Source organism: Lates calcarifer, linkage group LG10 (genome assembly GCF_001640805.2).
Source record: "Lates calcarifer isolate ASB-BC8 linkage group LG10, TLL_Latcal_v3, whole genome shotgun sequence".
NCBI classification, from domain to species: Eukaryota; Metazoa; Chordata; class Actinopteri; family Centropomidae; genus Lates; species Lates calcarifer.
Window position 1 is genome coordinate 10,904,130 of NC_066842.1, and position 20,454 is coordinate 10,924,583.

At 42.5% G+C, this 20,454-nt stretch overlaps 1 protein-coding gene across 4 annotated transcripts in view; it reads left to right on the forward strand.

The window, feature by feature from the left end:
* The window catches only part of syt7a (synaptotagmin VIIa), a 74,905-nt gene extending 54,795 nt beyond the window's left edge, over positions 1–20,110 (forward strand). For all 4 annotated transcript variants that reach the window (XM_018681958.2, XM_051073335.1, XM_018681934.2 and 1 more), the window contains 6 exons: positions 3,569–3,671; positions 5,754–6,015; positions 7,395–7,564; positions 7,922–8,036; positions 8,721–8,920; positions 9,989–20,110. In XM_018681958.2, coding sequence (XP_018537474.1) covers positions 3,569–3,671; positions 5,754–6,015; positions 7,395–7,564; positions 7,922–8,036; positions 8,721–8,920; positions 9,989–10,093 — 955 coding nt within the window. In that variant the 3' untranslated portion in view covers positions 10,094–20,110. The remainder of the gene's footprint in view (positions 1–3,568; positions 3,672–5,753; positions 6,016–7,394; positions 7,565–7,921; positions 8,037–8,720; positions 8,921–9,988) is intronic.
* Positions 20,111–20,454: the final 344 nt, after the last annotated feature.

Consider the following 20,454-nt stretch of genomic DNA (forward strand, 5'->3'; position numbering starts at 1 on the left):
AAACTGAGCATAGACATTGAAATATATCACTTCGCAGTCTCAGGTGAGCGTGTTTGTTTGAGTGTGACATGTTTGCAGAGGGGTGGCGAGTTTGAGTGTCTGGAAAAAAAAAAAAAAAAAAAAAAAAGCTGGGGCTGGGTTGGGCTTTCTTTCTCGCGTCTCTCTCCAGCCTAGAAGTGGAGTGTCTTTCCCTCCCCTCCCCCTCTCTTCGAGCTGCTGGCCCTCGGTCAGGTAACAAAACAGGATAGTATCACAGGACGGTGAAACCCAAAGTGGCCCCGCCTGCCTCCATATGTCTGTTCATGTGAATGTGTGTGTCTGCGAGGCTCTCACCCGTACCTGTCATATATCCTATACCTTATCTTCTTTGTTCTCAGTGTGTTTGCCTGTTTGCTGCACCCCTCTATACACACCCTTCCCTTGCGCCCACTCCCAACAACCTCTTGTCACAACACCCCAAACCCCCCCCCCCCCCCATATGTATGGTCTGTGTTTCTAGAGCCGTTGCTATGCCAACAGCCCACTTTCTGTGCCTTAGCAGTGGGAGAATCTGATCTGAACTCGAGTCCACTCTGCCTCCCACTGGATACTGTAGACAACTGCAGGCTCTAAAGCATAAATTTCCATATCAACCCCCAAGGGGTCAGACAGAAAAAGCATTGGCACCAAAACATAGCAGTTGTAGTATTACCATCTGCCACAATTAATATTGCTTTTTTAGAAATTCAATAAATTGAGACCAATCTTCATTTTCAATTCATGATGTGACTGTATGATCTGGAGGAAGTACTTTATTTTCTGCAACAAATCTGCAGCCCCAGCCGCTTTGTTTAAACAGCCTGGAGGCAGCGCTGGAGCAGAGGACCTCCTCAGGTGCTGTAGAGCAGGGCTGGTAGAAAGGCCATTCCCCTGGCTGCACTAGCTCTTACCTGAGAATGCACTGAACCCCTGAATGAAGCATGGAGAATGAATAATTGAAGACGTTCACTCCCCCATCGATAGTTGGGAGGTGGAGGAGGAGGGAGGTGCCTTGCTTTACTTCAAACCCTAAGTCTCTCTCAGAGCTTTAGAGCTCTTTTGAGCTCATGCTCAGATCTTGCTTTAGTGTTTTTTATCCAGCCTTTTCCTCTCCTCTCAATCTCGTTGCCTGCAGTTTAGAGTCTGTGCAAAAAAATAAACAGGCCATTGAAAATGCATTTACCTCCCTTGGCAACTAATACAACTAACACCAATTGATGAATATTCCCTTCCCTTCTTGAAATGGTTAACATCCCTCCTTCCCCCCCGTCTTGCTCTGGTTCCTTTGCTGGTTGAAGTGATTGTCTGTTTGCTTGTCTTGTTTGCTTGCTTTTTCTGTCTGTCTATTTGTCAGTATATTTTCCCCTGGTTCTGTCCTTGTCTTCTGCAAAAATGTGCACATTATTGCATTCAACATCAATTCTCATCCAAATTTGCAGTTTAGAGCACCCAGCGAAAAAGTATGACCGATAAAACGTACATTCTCTCAGTGAAAAGCTCATCAGAGAATGCTGGCCAGACAGACAGACTTTCTATGGGCTCCTTGTTTTCTGCCTGTCCAAGGCATTGCCTTCACTCTCTGAGTGACAACTACTTGCATATGTTATATATGCACATGTAGCCAATGCCCGTTTGTGCTTTGGCCCCTGTGTCCCCAGTCCACACTTTTAGAGTGTTGCTAAATGGTTGGAAAATCAGGATAGATGTAAAGTTAACTTATATCATTTATAGTTATTGCCTCCATTTAACAATGCCCTCTTTTGTAACACTCTAAATGTGCATTTCCTATGTTCTTACTATTTGTCCCTTTTTGTGATTTCAATGAGATTATATTTTTTGTATGGTAAAACTACACCTTATTTTTCTTTCATTCTGTATCTCATCTATCGTTTATTTTGAGCTCTCCACATAAAGAACGGTTGTTCTTGCTCTCTTTTTCCTGGTGACCAATTGTATTTATTGTCTTTTTCTTTTCTTCTCTGTGCTCTTTTTCTCCCTTTAGCATGTTCGCCCCTTTGTCTCCTGTTAGAGATATTGTGTGTGCATAGCTCTTTATTTTTGTCTCTTATTCTTTGATACTTATCAGACTGACCAAACTAAGCCTCTCTTGTGTTTTCAGGCTTTCCTTCCTTCATTCCCTATCTTTTCTTGCAGCTCTGTTTTTCTCTCTAATGTGCTGGTGTTTGTAACAATCTCACTCTGTTTTGTTTTTGGTTTTTGTAACCTCACTGTTCATGCTATTAATACTTGCTATCTCTTCTAATACAGATAAATAATTTTCAGCTTGCTTTTCTATTTCTTACATTCCTTGTTGAACCTTCTATCTTATCTACAGTCTTTATGATTTCTGTCCAGTTTGTGTGCCTGCAACTTCAGCATCCTCTCTGCATTTTGCTCATTTCTTTTCTCTCTCTCTCTTTCTGTTCTTGTTTTATTCTCTATTTACTGTTTGTTTATTGCCTAACAGTGTTTCAGTGTTCAGCCTCTCCATGTGCCTTGACCAGTCATCTATGGAGTGCTGTGTGTCCAATGTGTCATATTACATTGGCCAGGATGTTTGCATTTGGCTCTTTCTTGTTCTATCTTTTCTCATGATTTCTTTGATCTCATAATATTTATTCTCTTTTAATTTTTTTGTCTTCTTTTGCTGATTTTCTTTTCCTTTACACTTTGTAATTCTTCTTGTTTTCATGATGTATGAACATAGAGGTTTTTTCTCCCAGAATGTTTGTCCCACTTAATGTTATGTTTTCAACAATCCTCATGTGAAGGAACTAAACTTAACAACTATTAACATTTGTACCTAAGCACCAGCTGTGCCATGGGAGATCTCTACTCTCTCCTTTATGTTTTGATTAATATTTTGTGTTGTTGATGCAAAGTTAACAACTGAGAGTTTATAAACAAACTGACACAACAAAACTGTTCAGCATCTGTCCTGTTAAACGTCTGGTCCTCTACATGTTGCTATACATGTCTGTCTACTGTCTATATAGTAACGTTATGTTGCTATACATGTCATTATACATGTGTGTCTCGTTAATGTCTTTAGAGGGACTAAGGATTGATCATGAACTCTATGGAGATAATGAATTGGTTTCTGTCAGTTTTAAATTTAGTGGCTCTGTTTTGTGTTCTGTCTGAAAATGTGTTTGTTTACTTGGTGGAGGTAACTTTCTTGTTAGAGACATGGATGTTTGCCACACTGGACATATGTATAGCCGTCACAGATTCCAAGTTTCATCAAACACAACTCACCGCATCAAATGTCCTAAGTTCTGGTGCCCGCCGTTAATCTGTGGAATCTTTGGCAGATTTTATTTGGCTTCGCTCATGATAGCTAGAGAAAGCACAATCTACTTTGAAGTGACATCCAAAGCAAACTTGGACTCAATTGGTCGTTTCAGATAGGCGGTTTTCAAGCGCCAAACAGGTGGAGGTTGGACTCCCTGTGTGCTCAGACATTCTCTCTTTCTGGAGACGATTTAGCTTCTCAGCACATGTCCTTGCTGCGTTCCCTCTTCCCTCAAACTGTGCTTTTTGCTTACAGGGGCAACAAGCCAGCTAACAGCCCCAAGGGCCAACCCCCTGATGCTGATGGTCACTCCTCCGTAACTGACCTGGCCAACTCTCTCACCGGAGACATGGTGATGGTAAGACCCTCTGTCTGTCCCACCATACATCCATCCCACTGTCACTCATACTGATGAATTTTGATGTATCCTATATGGCTTAAAGAACACTGACACCCCTGTCTTTGTGCACTGATCTACTGATCTGGGCTGTTTTTCATTGAGTCTCATAGTTTCAGGTGTAGAATGAGGCAGGCAAATGTTACTGAAATGGGAGTAAACAGTAAATTTGTTTCTGGTCGCACAGAGGAATCATTTATATCAAGCTTTCCCTACACAGACAGTATTTGTTAGTAGGCTCCACTCATTGTTAGTTTTGGCTTGTCATGGGATTTGATGACAATATGAAAAGTATAGAATTTCACCAGACATATTCTTAAAGGAAAATCTTAAAGGGACACACCAGTAATTCAGCAGTGCACTTGTATAAAACTGAGGAACTCTTGGAGAGACGGGTTAAAAAGTGATTGAAACAGAGACCAAGATGTTCAGATTTCAACCCCTACTCTGGGTCAAGCTCCAAAACCACTGGATCCTATTTGCATGTCAAATGCTCATTGCTTTTAAATTCCATGCCAGCTGTTTAAAAAGCATGGACTGGTCAGTAGAGCAGTTTAAAGTTGTAGTCTCAAAGCCTGTGCCTTGTTTTCTCAGACATTTGAAAGCTGCATCCAGAGCCACAGAGGACATTATACAGCCATTTTCACAGGTGCACTCCTCATTATAACTAAACTGACCTTGACATGACAATTCCAGTTTGGTGTGGAAGAGCTAGACTGGACTGGAGTCCTGAGCTCAACCCTGTCCAATACCTTTGGTGATGAAACAGAACGCCAACTGTGAGCCAGGCCTTATCAGCCAAAATCAGTGTCCGACCTCATTAATGCTGTGTGTGGCTGAGTGAAAGCACATTCAGTCCATAGTCTTGTGGATGTCCCAGAAGAGTGAAGGATTCATGGTTTTGGAATGAAATGTTCGGTGATCACGTATTTGTGAAATATCTGGCTGTCCACATACTTTTGACCATGTATTACATGAGGTAATTCTTAGTCACCAGGGAGGGCTGGTGCTGCCGAGTCATCCTCCATGCACAGGTTGATTTACAGCTGCACGTGGTAATAACTGAGCCATAATAGAAAAAAACACACACAGGCAGTTCCCACAGTGGCAATCAAGCAAGACAAGCCATCCAAGGTGACTCACACTGTTTGATAAATTAGACTTGGAATATTTCACACTCTCTCTGCCTGTCAGCTCTAAAACCCATATTGACAAATTCTGGGTGAGTGAATCTTTGTCACTTTGAAACTGTAGCTCTGGTCTAAAGCACTGAAATCAGCTATTTCATGTAATGTTCTCAGAGAGTGTTTGCATGCAAACCACTTCTCTTCTCAGGCCAGTCTTTTTCAAAGTGTCAGTGGTCTCAAAGTGGTCTCATGAACTGCCGGTTGTCTTATCTCCCTCAAAGTCCTCAAATGCTTCTCTCCAACGTACGCTATTGTTAGAGAGGGGGAGAGAAGAAAATAAAGGACAGCAACAGAAGGTGGAGCCACAGGGAGAAAAGAAACAACTATAAACACAGCTGCAAGTGCAGAAAGGCAACCTTGAGCTGTGCTTCCCTGGCCAATCTCTCCATGCCCCTCACGCAGTGCTCTTGCTTGCTCCTGCTCTTTCTGTTTGTCTTGCTCTCTCTTTCCCTCTCTCTGTCCGCCGCTTTCTATCAGATAGTGGCCTTTTAGTGCACAGCAGTGATAAAGCAGTCAGAGTGGCTGTGTGAGAGAGAATGGGTGGTCTAAAGCTCCCCTATCTTCAATCTGAGCACCTCCTGCCTCTTAAGAACATTAGTAAGGAAATTAAACTCTCTCAGTCTTCTTAATGTCAGACCAGTCTCTGCCTTTGAGCAGCTGCCTGAATATGCCATGATAGAAATGCAGCTTTAAAATCTCCTCCCCTCACAACCTCTTTCTGTCACGGTCTGACTGCACGAGCTTGTGTGACAAAAAAAGATTGTGCCCTTGGATTGAACTTCTTGTGCGAGTAGTTGCTTCTGCTGCTGCATGTATGAGTGTTTATCTTTATTTGACTGCATCTGTGGCCCTGCAGCTGTCTCCAGGTTCAGAGGATGATGAAGGGCCTATCAGTGAGAAGCTAGGCCGGATCCAGTTCAGCATAGGTTACAGCTTCCAGAACACGACTCTTACCGTCAAAGTTCTCAGAGGCCAGGACCTCCCGGCCAAGGACTTCTCTGGCACCTCTGATCCCTTCGTCAAGATTTACCTGCTGCCTGACAAGAAGCACAAGCTGGAAACCAAGGTCAAGAGGAAGAACCTCAACCCCCATTGGAACGAAACCTTCCTCTTTGAAGGTCTGTGTGATTTCGATTCAGCTACTTGCCAAAGAACTGTCACAATTATTGTTGTTATTACACATTTTGTTGTGCTGCCCATTTTTTCTCATCAAAGCCCCTGAAACTTGGCTTCAAATCTTAACCATCTCCCTATAACATTAAATATTCATGACTAAACAAGCAACGCTGAACATTTAAAACAACATAGTTGTTATTTAACAGTTAACACTGAAAAACTCTGATAAGCTACTGCATCTGGGATGTGTGGGTGTTTGTTTCATCAAAATTTCACTCCAAACTAGTGAGAATAGTACAAACAAAAATAGACATCTCTCATGTGAAATAACCACAACTGTTCAGACTTTAGCAGATAATTTTGTGTTCATTGAAAGAAGCTGAATAAGAAAACAGGCTTTAAGAAATGGGCTTTAAACACTCTTACAGAAACTGTTCTGTGCCAGGTGTTAAAGCAATTTTGGAAAATGTTCTCGCAGAGATTTTGCTAATTATGAAGCTGCAGCCAGAAGCTGCCTCCTCTGGTTCTGTCCAAAGGTAACAAAATCCATCTACTAGCACATCTTAATCTCACTAATTAACGTGTTATGTCTTGTTTGTGCAATCCATATAAAAACTGAGTTGTAACAACATTGGGCCAGGCTAGCTGTTTCCCTGCTTACAGTCTAAATGCTAAGCTAAGCTAAACAGTTTCTGGTTGTAGTTTTATATTTAACAGACAGATATAAAAGTGGTATTGATCTTCTCATCTAACTCTCTGCCGTAAAGTGAATAGGCTCACTCACAAGCCTAGGTTTGTACAGTCCTATCAAGCATTAAGCATCCCATTCACAATGACAATGTTTCTCAACACAAAGAGAGCATTGTGGGAGTTTTGTGAGAAGTCATAGTAAATGTGTGAAATTAGAGCAGTTTTTTTGCATTGATAAACCTCCAGCTCAAGAAACTACAGACAGTTTTTTATATTCTTGAGAGCTGTAAACTGCATGTTTAGTTGCAGTCACACAGAGAGCAGTGGGGTGACTCACACCTGTATGATCTGAATTTGTTTCATTATGACCATTGTGCATGGATGACAGCACAATGGTAAATTAGCCAAAATAACAGTCAGAAGGCTCAAACCCTTTCCAAAATTAGAACAATAGTCCGTGCTCTTGAAAAATGAATGTGATAGGTCTTTGTGACTAGAGTATAATGATCCCTCTCAGTCATCTGAGAGAGTGCTGGCTGGTCCAGCAGTTTTTGTAATGCACTTTGGCCTTTGCCAAATTCATCCCTGTTAGCACGGTGCAAATTACACTGCCCTCTCTGCACTGTCAAGAATATGTTTTTCACTCTCTGTAACTTAGCTCACTCCTCAGCTCTATCTGTTTCTGTTTTAGGCTTCCCTTATGAAAAGGTGAGAGAGCGAACTCTTTACCTTCAGGTGCTGGACTACGACCGCTTCAGCAGGAATGACCCCATTGGAGAGGTGTCAATCCCCCTTAATAAGGTGGAACTGGGCCAGATAAAGACCTTCTGGAAGGAACTCAAGCCCTGCAGTGATGGCAGTGTAAGAGAGGGAGGGAGTGATGACAAATCCAGTGTTTTCATTTACATGTTGTGATTGCAGTTTTATGAAAATGCAACTGATGCCATTTGTTTGCCATTAGCTTGATTGACGTAGTTTTAGGGTGAGCAACCAACCCAGCTCAGCCAGCCTGGTCACTGGACCATCTGTGTTTGGCACAAGGGGTTAGAGCAGAGAGGGCAGTGATGTAAGATTACACAACAAGCTAGTGAGTAATCTGGAGTTTGATATTCCCTGATGAAATCTGATATTAGACTGGGTGAATCATACTCCACTGTGTGTGTCTGTGTGTGTGTGTGTGTGTGTGTGTGTGTGTGTGTGTGTGTGTGTGTTCCTCAGGGGAGACGAGGGGACCTGCTGGTGTCTCTCTGCTATAATCCCACTGCCAACACCATCACTGTGAACATCATCAAAGCGCGCAATCTCAAAGCCATGGATATCGGGGGCACCTCAGGTAGAGATTCCACCTTGTCGTTTGTTTAGTCTTTTCTCTCTCTAACCCTGGTTCACCTGTCTTAAGCCCTTCTTATGACATTGGTAGCTCTGTGGCTTTACACACAGCTAAGACTCTGTGTTCAAACATTTACTGACCTGTCCGGGCAGACGACGGTTGCCGTCTGGCTCCAAAGCTGGGTCGCAGCCGCAGATAGCTGCAGCAGCAAGGTGACATTAAATCAAGTGTCTCTCCATTGCCCTCTCTCTATCCATTTTTTTCTCTTTCTGTATATCTATGAGGATCTTCAGTCTCCCAGCCAAATCTGTGTCAGTCCAGTCTGGTGCTGGGTTTTAAAGTATTAGGTCTCATTGTGAAATTCTTTCTGTGGTGTATTTTTGTAAAATGACTGCTTCCTGCCACAACAGGGGCAGTGTCTGTTAGTATTACAGAATATGATAATGCTCCAGAATTGGTAGTACAAATCCCAGGCCCCATTTCCATAAATACTTCCTCATTTGTATGTTTCCTAGCTCAGGGGATAAGTTGACCTTGAGCTCAAACTAGGTATCTGCTTCCCTGCTGCCTTCCCCGACTTTAACAATTAAGAGGGTAATTGCAAACCTGACCCCGAAAATCACCTTCCACACACACCTTCATCCTCCCTCTCATGTAAACTGCTGCACTCTGCTATCCACATCACAGATCCATATGTGAAGGTGTGGCTGATGCACAAGGACAAGCGTGTCGAGAAGAAGAAGACGGTGGTGATGAAGCGCTGTCTGAACCCCATCTTCAACGAGTCCTTCCCCTTTGACGTGCCCGCCCATGTGCTGAGGGAGACCACCATCATCATCACCGTCATGGACAAGGACAGGCTCAGCCGCAACGATGTTATCGGCAAGGTAACACTTTACTTTGTCTAGTTGCCCTTGGTTACAACTCATAAGCCCCTTTGGCTCCTTGTTACATACATGTGTTAGCAGTTTAAAGGTGCTATATGTAAACCAAAATTAGCATTAACAACTATTTACTTAGCAGTCTAGGAGAAATATTGTTAGTTCAGCATTACACTTGACGCCCTTACTTGCCAAGAGCTGTCTTCAGCGGTTAACTCTTGTTTTTTGTTTTCTATCACTACTTTTTTTCTACTGAAGTTAGCATGCTAACCAGCCAACCCTGGCCCGACTATCTCATAATGCCACTTTGCAATAGTGAGTCACTTATTTGTCCAGAAGGTGTATTCTAACCTCTGGTCCTGTAGGGGAATGAAGTTTGATGCTGAAGTTGCAGCATTTCCTCTAGTCTGGTCAGTAAGCAGCTGTTAATGCTAACGTTGGCTATGTCACAATAGCAAAAAACTTACATATAGCACCTCTAAGATTTTGGTCTCTGTTGAATGGTTGGAACTAGCAACATATCTGTAGCACTTCCAATATGGCAAAAGTCTCAATTAAAACATGCAAAGAGAGAATAGGTTTGTTTCCTACAGGCTTTACAGACCACTATAATAAATGTATCACTTCTAGGTTTACGACTATATTTATTTGTTTAATCCACACATCTGGCTAACTGTTTCCCCCTGTTTCCAGTCTTTATGCTAACGCAATACTGGCTTCTGCAGTCTTAAATCAATCCTTTTATGTAACTTGGCTGTTGAACTATTCCTTTAACGTCTTATCATTCTCTTCTTGACTAGAATAGGAAGCAGAATTCGCTGTCTAATAAAGTAAATGATAAAACTGATGAGTTAAGTTATTCAAGAAGAGTGGGAAAGTGTTCCTTGCATTCATGATGGTCATTAAAAAAGGCTTTAACTGCAAATTTCGGATTAAAATACGTCAGTGGTGCTTGTTCTCTGGTGCTGATGGAACATTAACATATCTGACACTCAAGTCAGCAGTGTTTCCTATTCCACATCTGAAGGGACTGTAGTCCACATTATCATCCCTTCTCTTCCTCCCCTCTCTCAGATCTACCTATCGTGGAAGAGTGGGCCAGCGGAGGTGAAGCACTGGAAAGACATGCTCGCTCGGCCGCGTACTAACGTCGCCCAGTGGCACGCTCTCAAGGCCTGATCGCACCGCCCAGCTTCCTCCATGGCCCCTTCCCACCTCCTATTCCCCACTCCTCCTCCTCCTCCCCCATTCCCTCCTCCCACTTCCATCCTTATGCACAAGACTGACTTGCTGCCAGGCTGCGAAACACGGGTACAATTAGCCATCTGCTCTCTTAAACCTTTAAACTCTTTTCTTTCAGAATCTCTACTCCTCTCCAACTCTTCTCTCCTCTTCTGTTCTCTTCTCTCATACAGCCGTGTCTTACTTTCTATGTCTCACCACTTTGCCAATGGTCCCCCTGTTTCTGACTGTCTGTATGTCTGTCTGTCCTTATGCACTTTGCCTGTGGAGGTCTGATGTTCAGTTTCTTTGTTGACCCCTTGGTTCTGAACTGCACTGCAGCCCTTGACCCATTTAAGGTGCCAGTCCCGTGGGATCACAGAGAATCTTAAGTAATGATCTAATCTCATATAATCCTATTGTATGACTACTCCAGGTACACAATACTATACAGTATGTACTGTATGTACATATACATATTAATATATTAGGCGTATAGATTGGCAGAACTCTCTCTATACACATGACTAGTATACAGTATGTTATCCATAGCCTGTCTGCTGTTTCCCATCTCTCCTCTCTCTTCATTTGTCGCCTCGTCCTTGTCATCTGTCTCAAGTGTAATATATCCTGTCCCCCATTTCAGCCCACCCTCCTTTTACTGAAAAGTGGTTTAATGTTCAGCTGAAGCTGTCGAAAGCAATCAATACTCAGTTTGTGATGAAACCAGCTGAACTCAAGATGGAATTGTTGATACTGCTGTCTCTCTCTCTTTCTCCGTCCTCTTTTTTTCTTCTCTACGGTCTAATTTTTAGCTTTTCTTCCTTATTGTTCCCTCTTTCTCTTCCTCTGGCACAATATTAGTGAACCCCCGCCTCTCCCTATTTCTGGACCCCCACCCCCACCCACCCGCCCCTCTTCCTTGTCGTCTGTGTGCTGTGGGTGCTGTGCTGTAGCTCCAACAAATATAGAGATTAAAAAAAATAAATAAATAAACTGAACTTTCCGATGTTGGGAAAGCAAGAACACAATGAACTTACGAAATGGATTGCTCCTGATTTTTCCAGACAAAAAGCCCTGACGTGGAGAGAGAAAAAAGAAGATGAAAAAAAAAATCCCTAAGATACGATGATGTCATTTTTCACAGCATCACCAACCGAGGAAACCAATTTGAAAATTTTCTTCCAATACTGAGATGAAAACAGAAGCAAAAAGCAAAGTTTGTGCTGTTGGTGCACATGCATCCGGTTGCGCGTGCACACCTCTGTCTGTTTATCGATGCTATGAATTCCTTGTGCTGCCCTGTGCTCTTGTTTTTGTGCTGACGGGGGGTCAATCTCCAGCAGTTTTGATTTGGTATGGTGTGCTGCGTTACCGTGTGCCTGCGTGTGCGTGTGTGTTCACAGGAGCAACACAATCCAGACTCGGCAGAAATCTTCTTCTCTTTTCTCTTTCTCATCTTGCGCTCTTCTTGCTCTTCTTACTGCCATTGTTTCCCCATCCTCCTTTACGGCCCTGCCCTCCGAACGAGGGCACGGGGAAGTTCTATCTGCACTTTTTGAAAATGTAATAACAATAATAATGATGATGGTGGTTTTGATGATGATTATAGTACTGGTGAAAATTAAGGGAGGAGTATCTGAAAGGGTGAGCAGCAGTTGGGGAGAGGCGACGTCTGCTCTATGATTTCAGGGTTTGGAGATGGAGTGGAGGACACAGAGGATGGATGTAGGGCTCTCATCCTCCTCTTTTTGTTCTTCTGATTTTCCTCAATGTTCCTGTGTACATGTGCGTGTGTGTGTGTGTGTGTATGCGCATGTGTGTCAGCTACCAGACTCCTGGTGGCAGGCTGCTAGTGTCTGAAATGTCAGACCAGGATAGAGAGATCAGGCTCGTCTGCTTGTCACATGGAAGCAGCAGGCCAGCACAACAGTGTCATTATTACACAATGTGTTGATCAACAGCAGGGATGATTGGAGTTCTAACTAAGAGCATGTATGCTTCTGTATGAGTATGAGTGCATGATGCTGAACAACAGGTGCGTATATGGAAACAATAAGACAGATGAGCATTTTGGCTTCAGCACAGAAAGAAAAACAAGATAACGAGGCCTTCTCTGAGTTTTTATTGTTGTTCACAGAAACTATAAATGACTGTGTATCACAGACAGTGGGTGTGATGTTAGATGATGGTCTGATCTGCCACTGTGAGATACTGTAGAAGCAGATTAGACATTATCTCTTCCCTGAGTGCTTGAGAGCACCACAGAGTGTACTGGTAGCTGCTTTGCTTGTCAGGCACATTCACTTCAGCTCAATATTTCTGTAATGTAAATAAAACAGTCACAATGCAGCTATGTGAATGCTGTCAGCCATTAAGAGCTGCTCACACAGACGTCTGATCTTCCTTAGTGTACGCTCTACTGTAACTGTCTGTGTTTTTACATTCATAAAGACCTGTGAAGCATAATCCTGTCAGCTACTCAGGATTTTTTTTTTTTTTACTGCAGTGGCTTAGTTTTTATTTTTAAATGAGGATCCACCTTTCAAACAACTCTCAGGTTAGACTGAGCAAATATAATCAGTTGTTTGCTTTTGCAGCTTCTGATAATGCAGTATTTATTGTTCCTGCTAACTCTAGCTCCATCAAAATCCATGCCTGTTGGTCCTGCAGTGGATTTTATTTTCTCTTATCTAGCAATAATATGATAGCATCTTGTCTTTTTGTGCTTGTTTTGATTTCTGCTAATGATAACTCAATCAACATGATACAAATTGAAAGATAGTCTAATTGGAGTTTGATCTGCACCAAGTAAGTCCTCGTGCCCTGTCTGTATAAGCTGGTCTGGGCAGCACACAGCGTGCTGTGTGAGTGTGTTCTGGGCAGCGTGCTTCGTGTGAGCCTCGGTGCTGGCTGCTGTGATGCACTGATCCAGTCCAGCACCCTTCAGAACAATTGGCCAGCCGTGGAACAGGGCCCACTGTTTTGACAGCCACTGCCTGCAGTGTCACAGCACATTACACTCTCATTACGTGGTCAGAAAGGAGCAATATCTGCTTCCTTGGACCTGGGGGACTAACTATTTGCAGAGGTAATACTCAGAGCTAAGAATAATACAAAACTTGGAGCACTCTCATTAGTAACCATGAAGATGATGGGCAGGGATAAAGACTTGTCAGTCAAAATGAGGAAAATAATCAGTGGGTGATCGCTGCCGAAGCTGTGAAAACCAAACGTGTTTTGAATGCACAGGTGTGCAGGTGATGAGTCAACACAATAACTCTGCTATTTCCTTTCACCAAGATTACATCGTGCTCAAGGAGTGATAAATTGCTATGCTACCATGGTTTACAAAGCTTCGTCATCAGTGACCCTGTAAACTGGGGGATATGGCTTTATTTTTAGTAACATGAGCCACAGTGTGATGCCACTGATCCCCAAGGTACACTGGAGGCTGGAAGGCTACAGGGTTGGGCTTTTAAAACTTACACTGAGTGTTTTTGAATGCACACTGCTTCTTAAATGTAAATCCAAAGCACAATATTTCCTATTTTTAAAAGTTCCTCAATAGGATGGTCATCAGATAATTAGCCAGTGACACTTTGAGATTCCCTTTGGGCAAAGGCAAGAGGTTACTGAGCTCACTGTTAAAATGAAAATGTAATTCATGGTTGTTTTTTTACCCCTCGTATTTTGTTGACATTGGTTTTACTTCCCCAGTGTTTTGAGTCCTGTAGACCTGAGTGCTGTAGATGTAAGAATAGTAATAATTGCTAAATCAATCCTTAATAAACCCCACCCTACAGAACTGACCCTAAAACATCAACTAAACAAGGAAATATTTCATATTTCATTTTTTCTATGTAATGCAGAAACAAATACACAGTATATTAATTTAGTTTTTCTGAAGAAATTTACAGTAAGTTATCCTACAGAGTGAGGTCCAACTGCCTATTGGTCTCTGAGATAGAAGTAATGGGTCATTATTGGTAGTGGACTTCTGAAACATGTCATCAGATCAAAATCATGTCAATCATGAAATTAGGAAATGACATGAGCATGACATCAAGCTGATAAAACAAAACATTATGTTAGTAAGTGTTATTTTTGAGCTGTTAAAGAGAGCCCTGGCTCCAAAACAGAAGATTAGGGTTAAAGGAAGGACCGGATACAAACAAGCTTTACACATGCAGAGAGTATTTATCTTAATTTGCTTAGATTAAAACAGGATCTATGATTAGTCAAGGTCATAAATAGTCCATAAAGGTAACTATCACCTCTAAAAATAATGAGAAATATACTCAGATGTGATTGTGATGCTGCCGACACTTTCATAACATAAAATCTCAGGATCTTACTTTAGGAAACACGGTGTATCAGAGTGGCATGTAATTCATCACAGTCTAGAAAGTTTCACACTCCATAAAATAACCAGGAGTCTCAAACATTATGTTCTCTCATTGCCAGCAGTCAAACAGCAGCACCATTAAAATGGATGGTAAGCTCAGAGCCAAACAGTATAAAGGCGAAAGCAATTTCCAAATCCCAGTTTTATTATACTGCCACCTGTCTCACACCTCTAAACTTATTGCGTTTTGTTGGCACCAACACTGTCAGCAATGACCTTCAACAATCCTGAGCTCATGAATACAGCATGGCGGTATTGCAGATGCTTCCAGTCAAGACTTTTTTCATTCTTTTTTTTTTTTTTTTTCAGACTAATTCCACTCAGTGCACTTGGTCTCCTTGTGTTCAGCCTCTGCTCTGTCTTTCATCATTGCTCCGTTCCCTGGTGAAGCCAACTGGTAGGTGCAGGTGTGGATAATTACTGTTTGATTACTACGGTTTAATTCAAGATGACAGACATAGCCAACACTGGCCACAACTTTGCCACTGAATAAAGGCTGTTAAAACTCACATTGTACTTATGTAAATTAAAATTTTACCGAGTTCATTTGATATTTATCCATTTACTAATCATTCTAGAGAGTATAGGAACTTTCTAATTTCTATTTTCAAGTTTTCTGAAAATTTCTTTAACATTATGCCAATTTGTGTTTTAGTTGTACGACTCAGTCAGTCCACCACTTTGGTTCAGACTGAAATATCTCAACAATTACTGGAGGGATTGTCATGAAATGTGGTACAAAGATTCATGGTCCCCGGGGGATGGGGCATGTTGAGGTTGGTGACTTTTCCTCTGGCACCAATGTGAGGTTGCCTTTTTTTTTAAAAATAATAATTTTGATGATCCCTTAACTTTTCAGGTCAAAATTGCTTTGGTTTATGACCAAATGTCTGCAAAATTAATGACCTTCCCATCGGCCTCAGCTGTACTCTGTATTCAGTGTTAATAGGCAGATGTTAGCATGCTAACATGCTAAATGCATGCTGATGTTAGCATTTAGCTCAAAGCATTGTTGTGCCTCAATACGGCCTTACAGAGCTACTATCGTAGCTGCAGTCACTTAGTCTTGACATCAGTCTCTATCATCGGCTATAGTAAAGTATAAGATTAATCTCCTGGACTCCCATCTGCTCTGAAATGTTTATTCCTGGGTGAGTTCCCCCAAATTTATCATTGCCACCAGCAGCCTTCTCTTCTCTCTTTACTTTCCAAATAACTGAAAGCTTTATTGGCTGAAGGGGTCACACCTGTTTGCCAAGGGATTAGCAAGATATTCCTCTGAGCTTGATGATATTGTTTGTCCTTGTCATACTCTCAGCCTCTTTCTTCCTTCACTAGTTTTCCTTGATGGATATGGCTTTCTTAAGATGAGCGTCAATGACTCACTCTATTGGAAAGGTGCCTGCTTTGCTGTAGTTTGTGCAATATTAAATTAAGGGTACACTGTGCTTTATGTCTTAGAGAACTTGAGGTGTGTGTGTGTGTGTGTGTGTGTGTGGATTACAATCAGGCTGTAGTAATCTCATCCTGGAGGGACTGCAGTTGATGTTTTATTCTGCTGAATCATATTATGACGGCTGAGTCAGCCCAGAAGTCTTCTGGGTCACCTTTGTCATTTGTCCAGTCAGTCTCTGTGTGTCTCGCCCTGCGCAGACGGACCTCGCCTCCCCCAACTCACCCTTTCAATTGTTTTAAGCATCTGGTGAAAACCAATGTGACTTCTCCCAATCAGGGTTCAAGCAAGCATTATGTGAATGGTAACAAAATGAATATGAAAAACAATAAGTAATAATATCTTTTTTCTTTTTGTTCACATTTGACTGTTGGTCAGTGTGTATGTATGTGTGTGCTTGGTGTTCTTGTGTTGGGTTTATTTCTTTACAAAAACGTGATAAGAAAAATCCTTCTGTTTTTGAAAAACTTTATGTAAATATCGTTGGTGAAAATTAACATTTGTTGTACGCCGAGTTTTCATTTGTCACTTGAAATGATGAAGAAAACAATGATATTCATGAATAACAGTGGTGATGTTGATGATGCTGAAGCTGATTATACCTGCCCTTCTTGAATAAGGGCTTTTGATGTCCGCTGTATTTTTGTTGGAGGTGTCGTGAGGTCGGGGCAAGAGAAACAAAGGGAAGGAGTGATACCCAACACATCCTAGGCCCACTGTAGCAACACTGCCACATACCTTTTACTTGCCCCCTCTACACCTCTGGGAAATAAACTATGTAGCCTGTGTTATTTATGCCATAAAACATCTCTGTATTTTTATTACAAACAGAGTGTTCCCTGGCTGTGTGAGGGCACTGTTTGCCTCCCTGTGAAGTCACTCTGCCCTGGTCACTTGGCATCACATCTCACCCTGTCTGTTTATAGGCTTGGGGATTTACTGTAATGCCATTGTGTTAGACGGGATTGGCCCTGTACTGACACTGATGATGCCTTCCTCATTGAATTTGGAGTCATTATTGCTCTGCTTGAGGCCATACATGGGGATGGGCATGTATGGAGAAGGGAGTGGATGGACGTACATCATCCGTCTGACCCTGTGAAGAAATATTGCATGCTTGTGATTCAGACTCTCTTTTTTTGGTGGTGGTGGGGGGGGTGGGGGTAGACTCCTGATTAAGCACAACTGACTGCTGTGAACTTGCCACATAATAGGCCCATCTCTTGCTTAGTCAGATATTTGTAAGAACTCTCAAACTCCAGCAAGAAAAACCCAGGATTAGCGCAAGAGCCAAACTATAAACCGCCATATGGCAGACATAGTGGAAATAAGGGATTTTAATCATGAAATAAAGCGAGGGAGAATAAGATTGATCTTCCCAAATGTCCAAAATATGCCCTGTGCCTTCTCAACAGACATATATTCAGCCCACTGCTGCATCCAAAAATTACAAAAATGCACAGGGCTGTGGTCCAGTTATTTTTTGCTGCAGGTGTCTATACACCCACTTCCCCATTTTCCATATGCCATAGCCTTATGTATCTGGCTGTGGCTTGTGTACAGTGCAGGGATGATGCTTATCGGTTTCATATTACTTCTAGGACTGTCCCTGCCACAGACATGATACGGTACAGCAGATACTCCCAGCAGCCGACAGCAGGAAGGACAGTGGATACAGTCCTGCCTTCATTTGTAATACCATCCTTTAGAGGGAGTCTCACAGGGAGTCAGAAAATACACACACACACACACACACACACACACACAAACAAACAATCTGCCCTTTATCGATGCACTGAAAATAAATTCTGACTATTTTCCCTAAATCCAGATCCTTCAGAACATGTGTATTTTTCTTTCCTCGCTGGTTGTAAATAGACTTTGTGAATCCGTTAGAGCAGCCTCTAACTCCTGCCATAATGTGGACATTTTTTGATCAGGTAGGTAATAAGCAATACACTTAATTGATCCTACGCCATACTTTGAAATATTACTTACCGAGTCTTGATTGTGACTCTTTGTGTTGAGGGATGTCGAGGGTAACACTCCTGTTTCTTCACCTCCTTTCTCACCTTGCCATGGCCCACCTCTTCAACAAAGAGTGCTCTAACTTAAAACACACAATTGTGATGTGTACAATCTAATTTAATGTATTTATTTACGTATTTTTGCCAACTTTGTATAGTGTATAAATATCTATAAATATATGAAAAATGACAGTACTGTATAGATTTTAGCTGCCTGGTAAGGTTAATAGTATATACTTGGTAGACTAAAAGAAAAAGCGTAGAGCTGTTCAAAAGCCAGTTACTGAGAAAATGCTTTCTGTAAAACCTGGTGCCACTGGCTCTTTTTATATTCTAGGTTTCGTTTCTGGTTTATTTTTTTATTATAGCCAGTGGGATCCAAAAGTGTGTGTTGTTCTTCTTTTTGTCCGTTTGTTTGTTAATCGGTTCGTTTGTTGTTTTTTCTTGAGAAGACACAGCGAGGTTCTGGCAGCCAGGAGAGTGCAGTGGAACGCAGACTAGGACCCTGTGCAGTAGTGTGTGTGTGTGTGTGCGTGTGTGTTTTAGGTGTGCGTCCGTCCATTGTAGTGCTAGTGCTCTCTGTGCAGTGCCTCCTCCCTCCCTCCCTCCCTCCTCCCCCTCTCTGATGTAGTTTGTCATGTGACGCAGTGTGTGTTAAGGTGCAGGATGACTGTGTTTGCTGAAGCTGGCAGATGCCCTCCCTCTCTTTCTGTGTCTTCTCGTGTCCACTCTGCTTCTTCATTACAACGCTTCATTTTAATCCTCCACCGAGTATAGATTTCCACTTCCTCTGCTCGATTGTTCATTTACTCTCCCGTTCAGCTGGTAATGCATACACCACAAGTCTAATTTCCCAGTAATCCATGCTTCCTCATCCATCTCTGATTCTTTGTCCATTAGCAGCTCTCATCCGTCACCCACCACATTACCGTAGAGCACCTTGTTTTTCTACAGAGCTCTGTGGACCAGAGAATGATTTAGCACAAAAAAAGGAGGGGGATACGTGCATCTTGTCCGTGGTCATACCTTCATGGTTTTCTTATTTACCGTGTCGTGCTTCTAACCCCTCGTCTCTGTACAGGCTCTGAGGAGAAGGGCAGCTGTCAGCTCAGCACACAGAAACACAAAGCAGCCATATTCAGAAGTCAAGCACAGACTTGTGACTCAAATGTATGTTGTGGTGGCTTCACTGCCACCCTGTTTGTAGCAAGAGCAAGAGAATAGCCTTAAAGATTGGACTAACTACACAAAAAAAGTAATGGGATATGTGCATTTGTAGTGGACTATTATTATCTTCCCTCTCCCATACCAGATTTATTACTCAGTATTCCAATGTGTTGCTTGGTTGCTCTGTACATATCTGTGTAGTACTTCTGTTGATGTCCCTGTATTAGGATAGTAACGGGTTCTTACTGGGCGGCCTCTGCAGACGTCCTCTCCCTCCTGCCTCGCCTCATTTCCTCAAAAAAAACTTCAAACATTCCATCTAAATCTCAAGCGAGCAACATTTTAAAGATGATTAGACTTCACATTGGCTGGGAGTAAAACCACAGAAGGACTGAAGCACAGACATTTCCACTGGAGCCATGATAATAACCAAGATGTCTTGTCTGTGCTCACGTCCCTCTGAGAACCACAAACCTGCCACTGACAGCACACTCAGCATAAAGACCCTCTGCTCTGCTCCTCCAAACTCACCTCCACACCGATTACACCTGGCTCTGAGAGGTCACTGGGTCACCGACTGGTTAGAGTTTGGAGCCGCTGACCTCCCAGGGGAGGATAAAGGTGAGGTAGGTGAGGAGGTGGGAGAGCCCTGGGAGGCGGCAGAGAGGCGTGTCCCTGCGGGTGACATCCTGGGTCAAGGGGGAAGGGAGCGAGGGCGTCTCGAGGTCAAACCCAGTAGCACTTTGGTTTTGCGTTCCATGTTTTTTTAGCCTCTCCTGTTTTTTGGCCGAGCGGACTGTGATCTTACCGGTTGATTTTCTCGTTCTCCTCCACCCATCAGTGTTACAGAGTGTGTTGGGTGGACGGAGCCATGGAGCTGAGCTCTGATTTTGTTCCATATTAAAGAATCATTTTTACTACGCCCGTGTCCAGAGATTTATTGGTCCTTTCTACTGTGTTTTTACACCAGAGATACAGTACATGGCCAAAAGTATGTGGAAAACCACACAGAAAATTAATCTGCAACATTTTTGACAATCAATTTATTGTTTAAGTCCTTTTCAGCCTTGTTTGGAAGGCAATTTCTGTCTGTTGGTTCATCATTTGGTCCCAATTTTGGTCCAAACAGACGTTCATGGTCCCCACAGGGTGAATCTCAATGACTTCTGTGATCCCCTGACTTAACCTCCACCATACAGTTTGCATGAAATATCTAAGCTATCAGGTGGATGGATTGCCATGATATTTGCTGCTGCTTCTATTC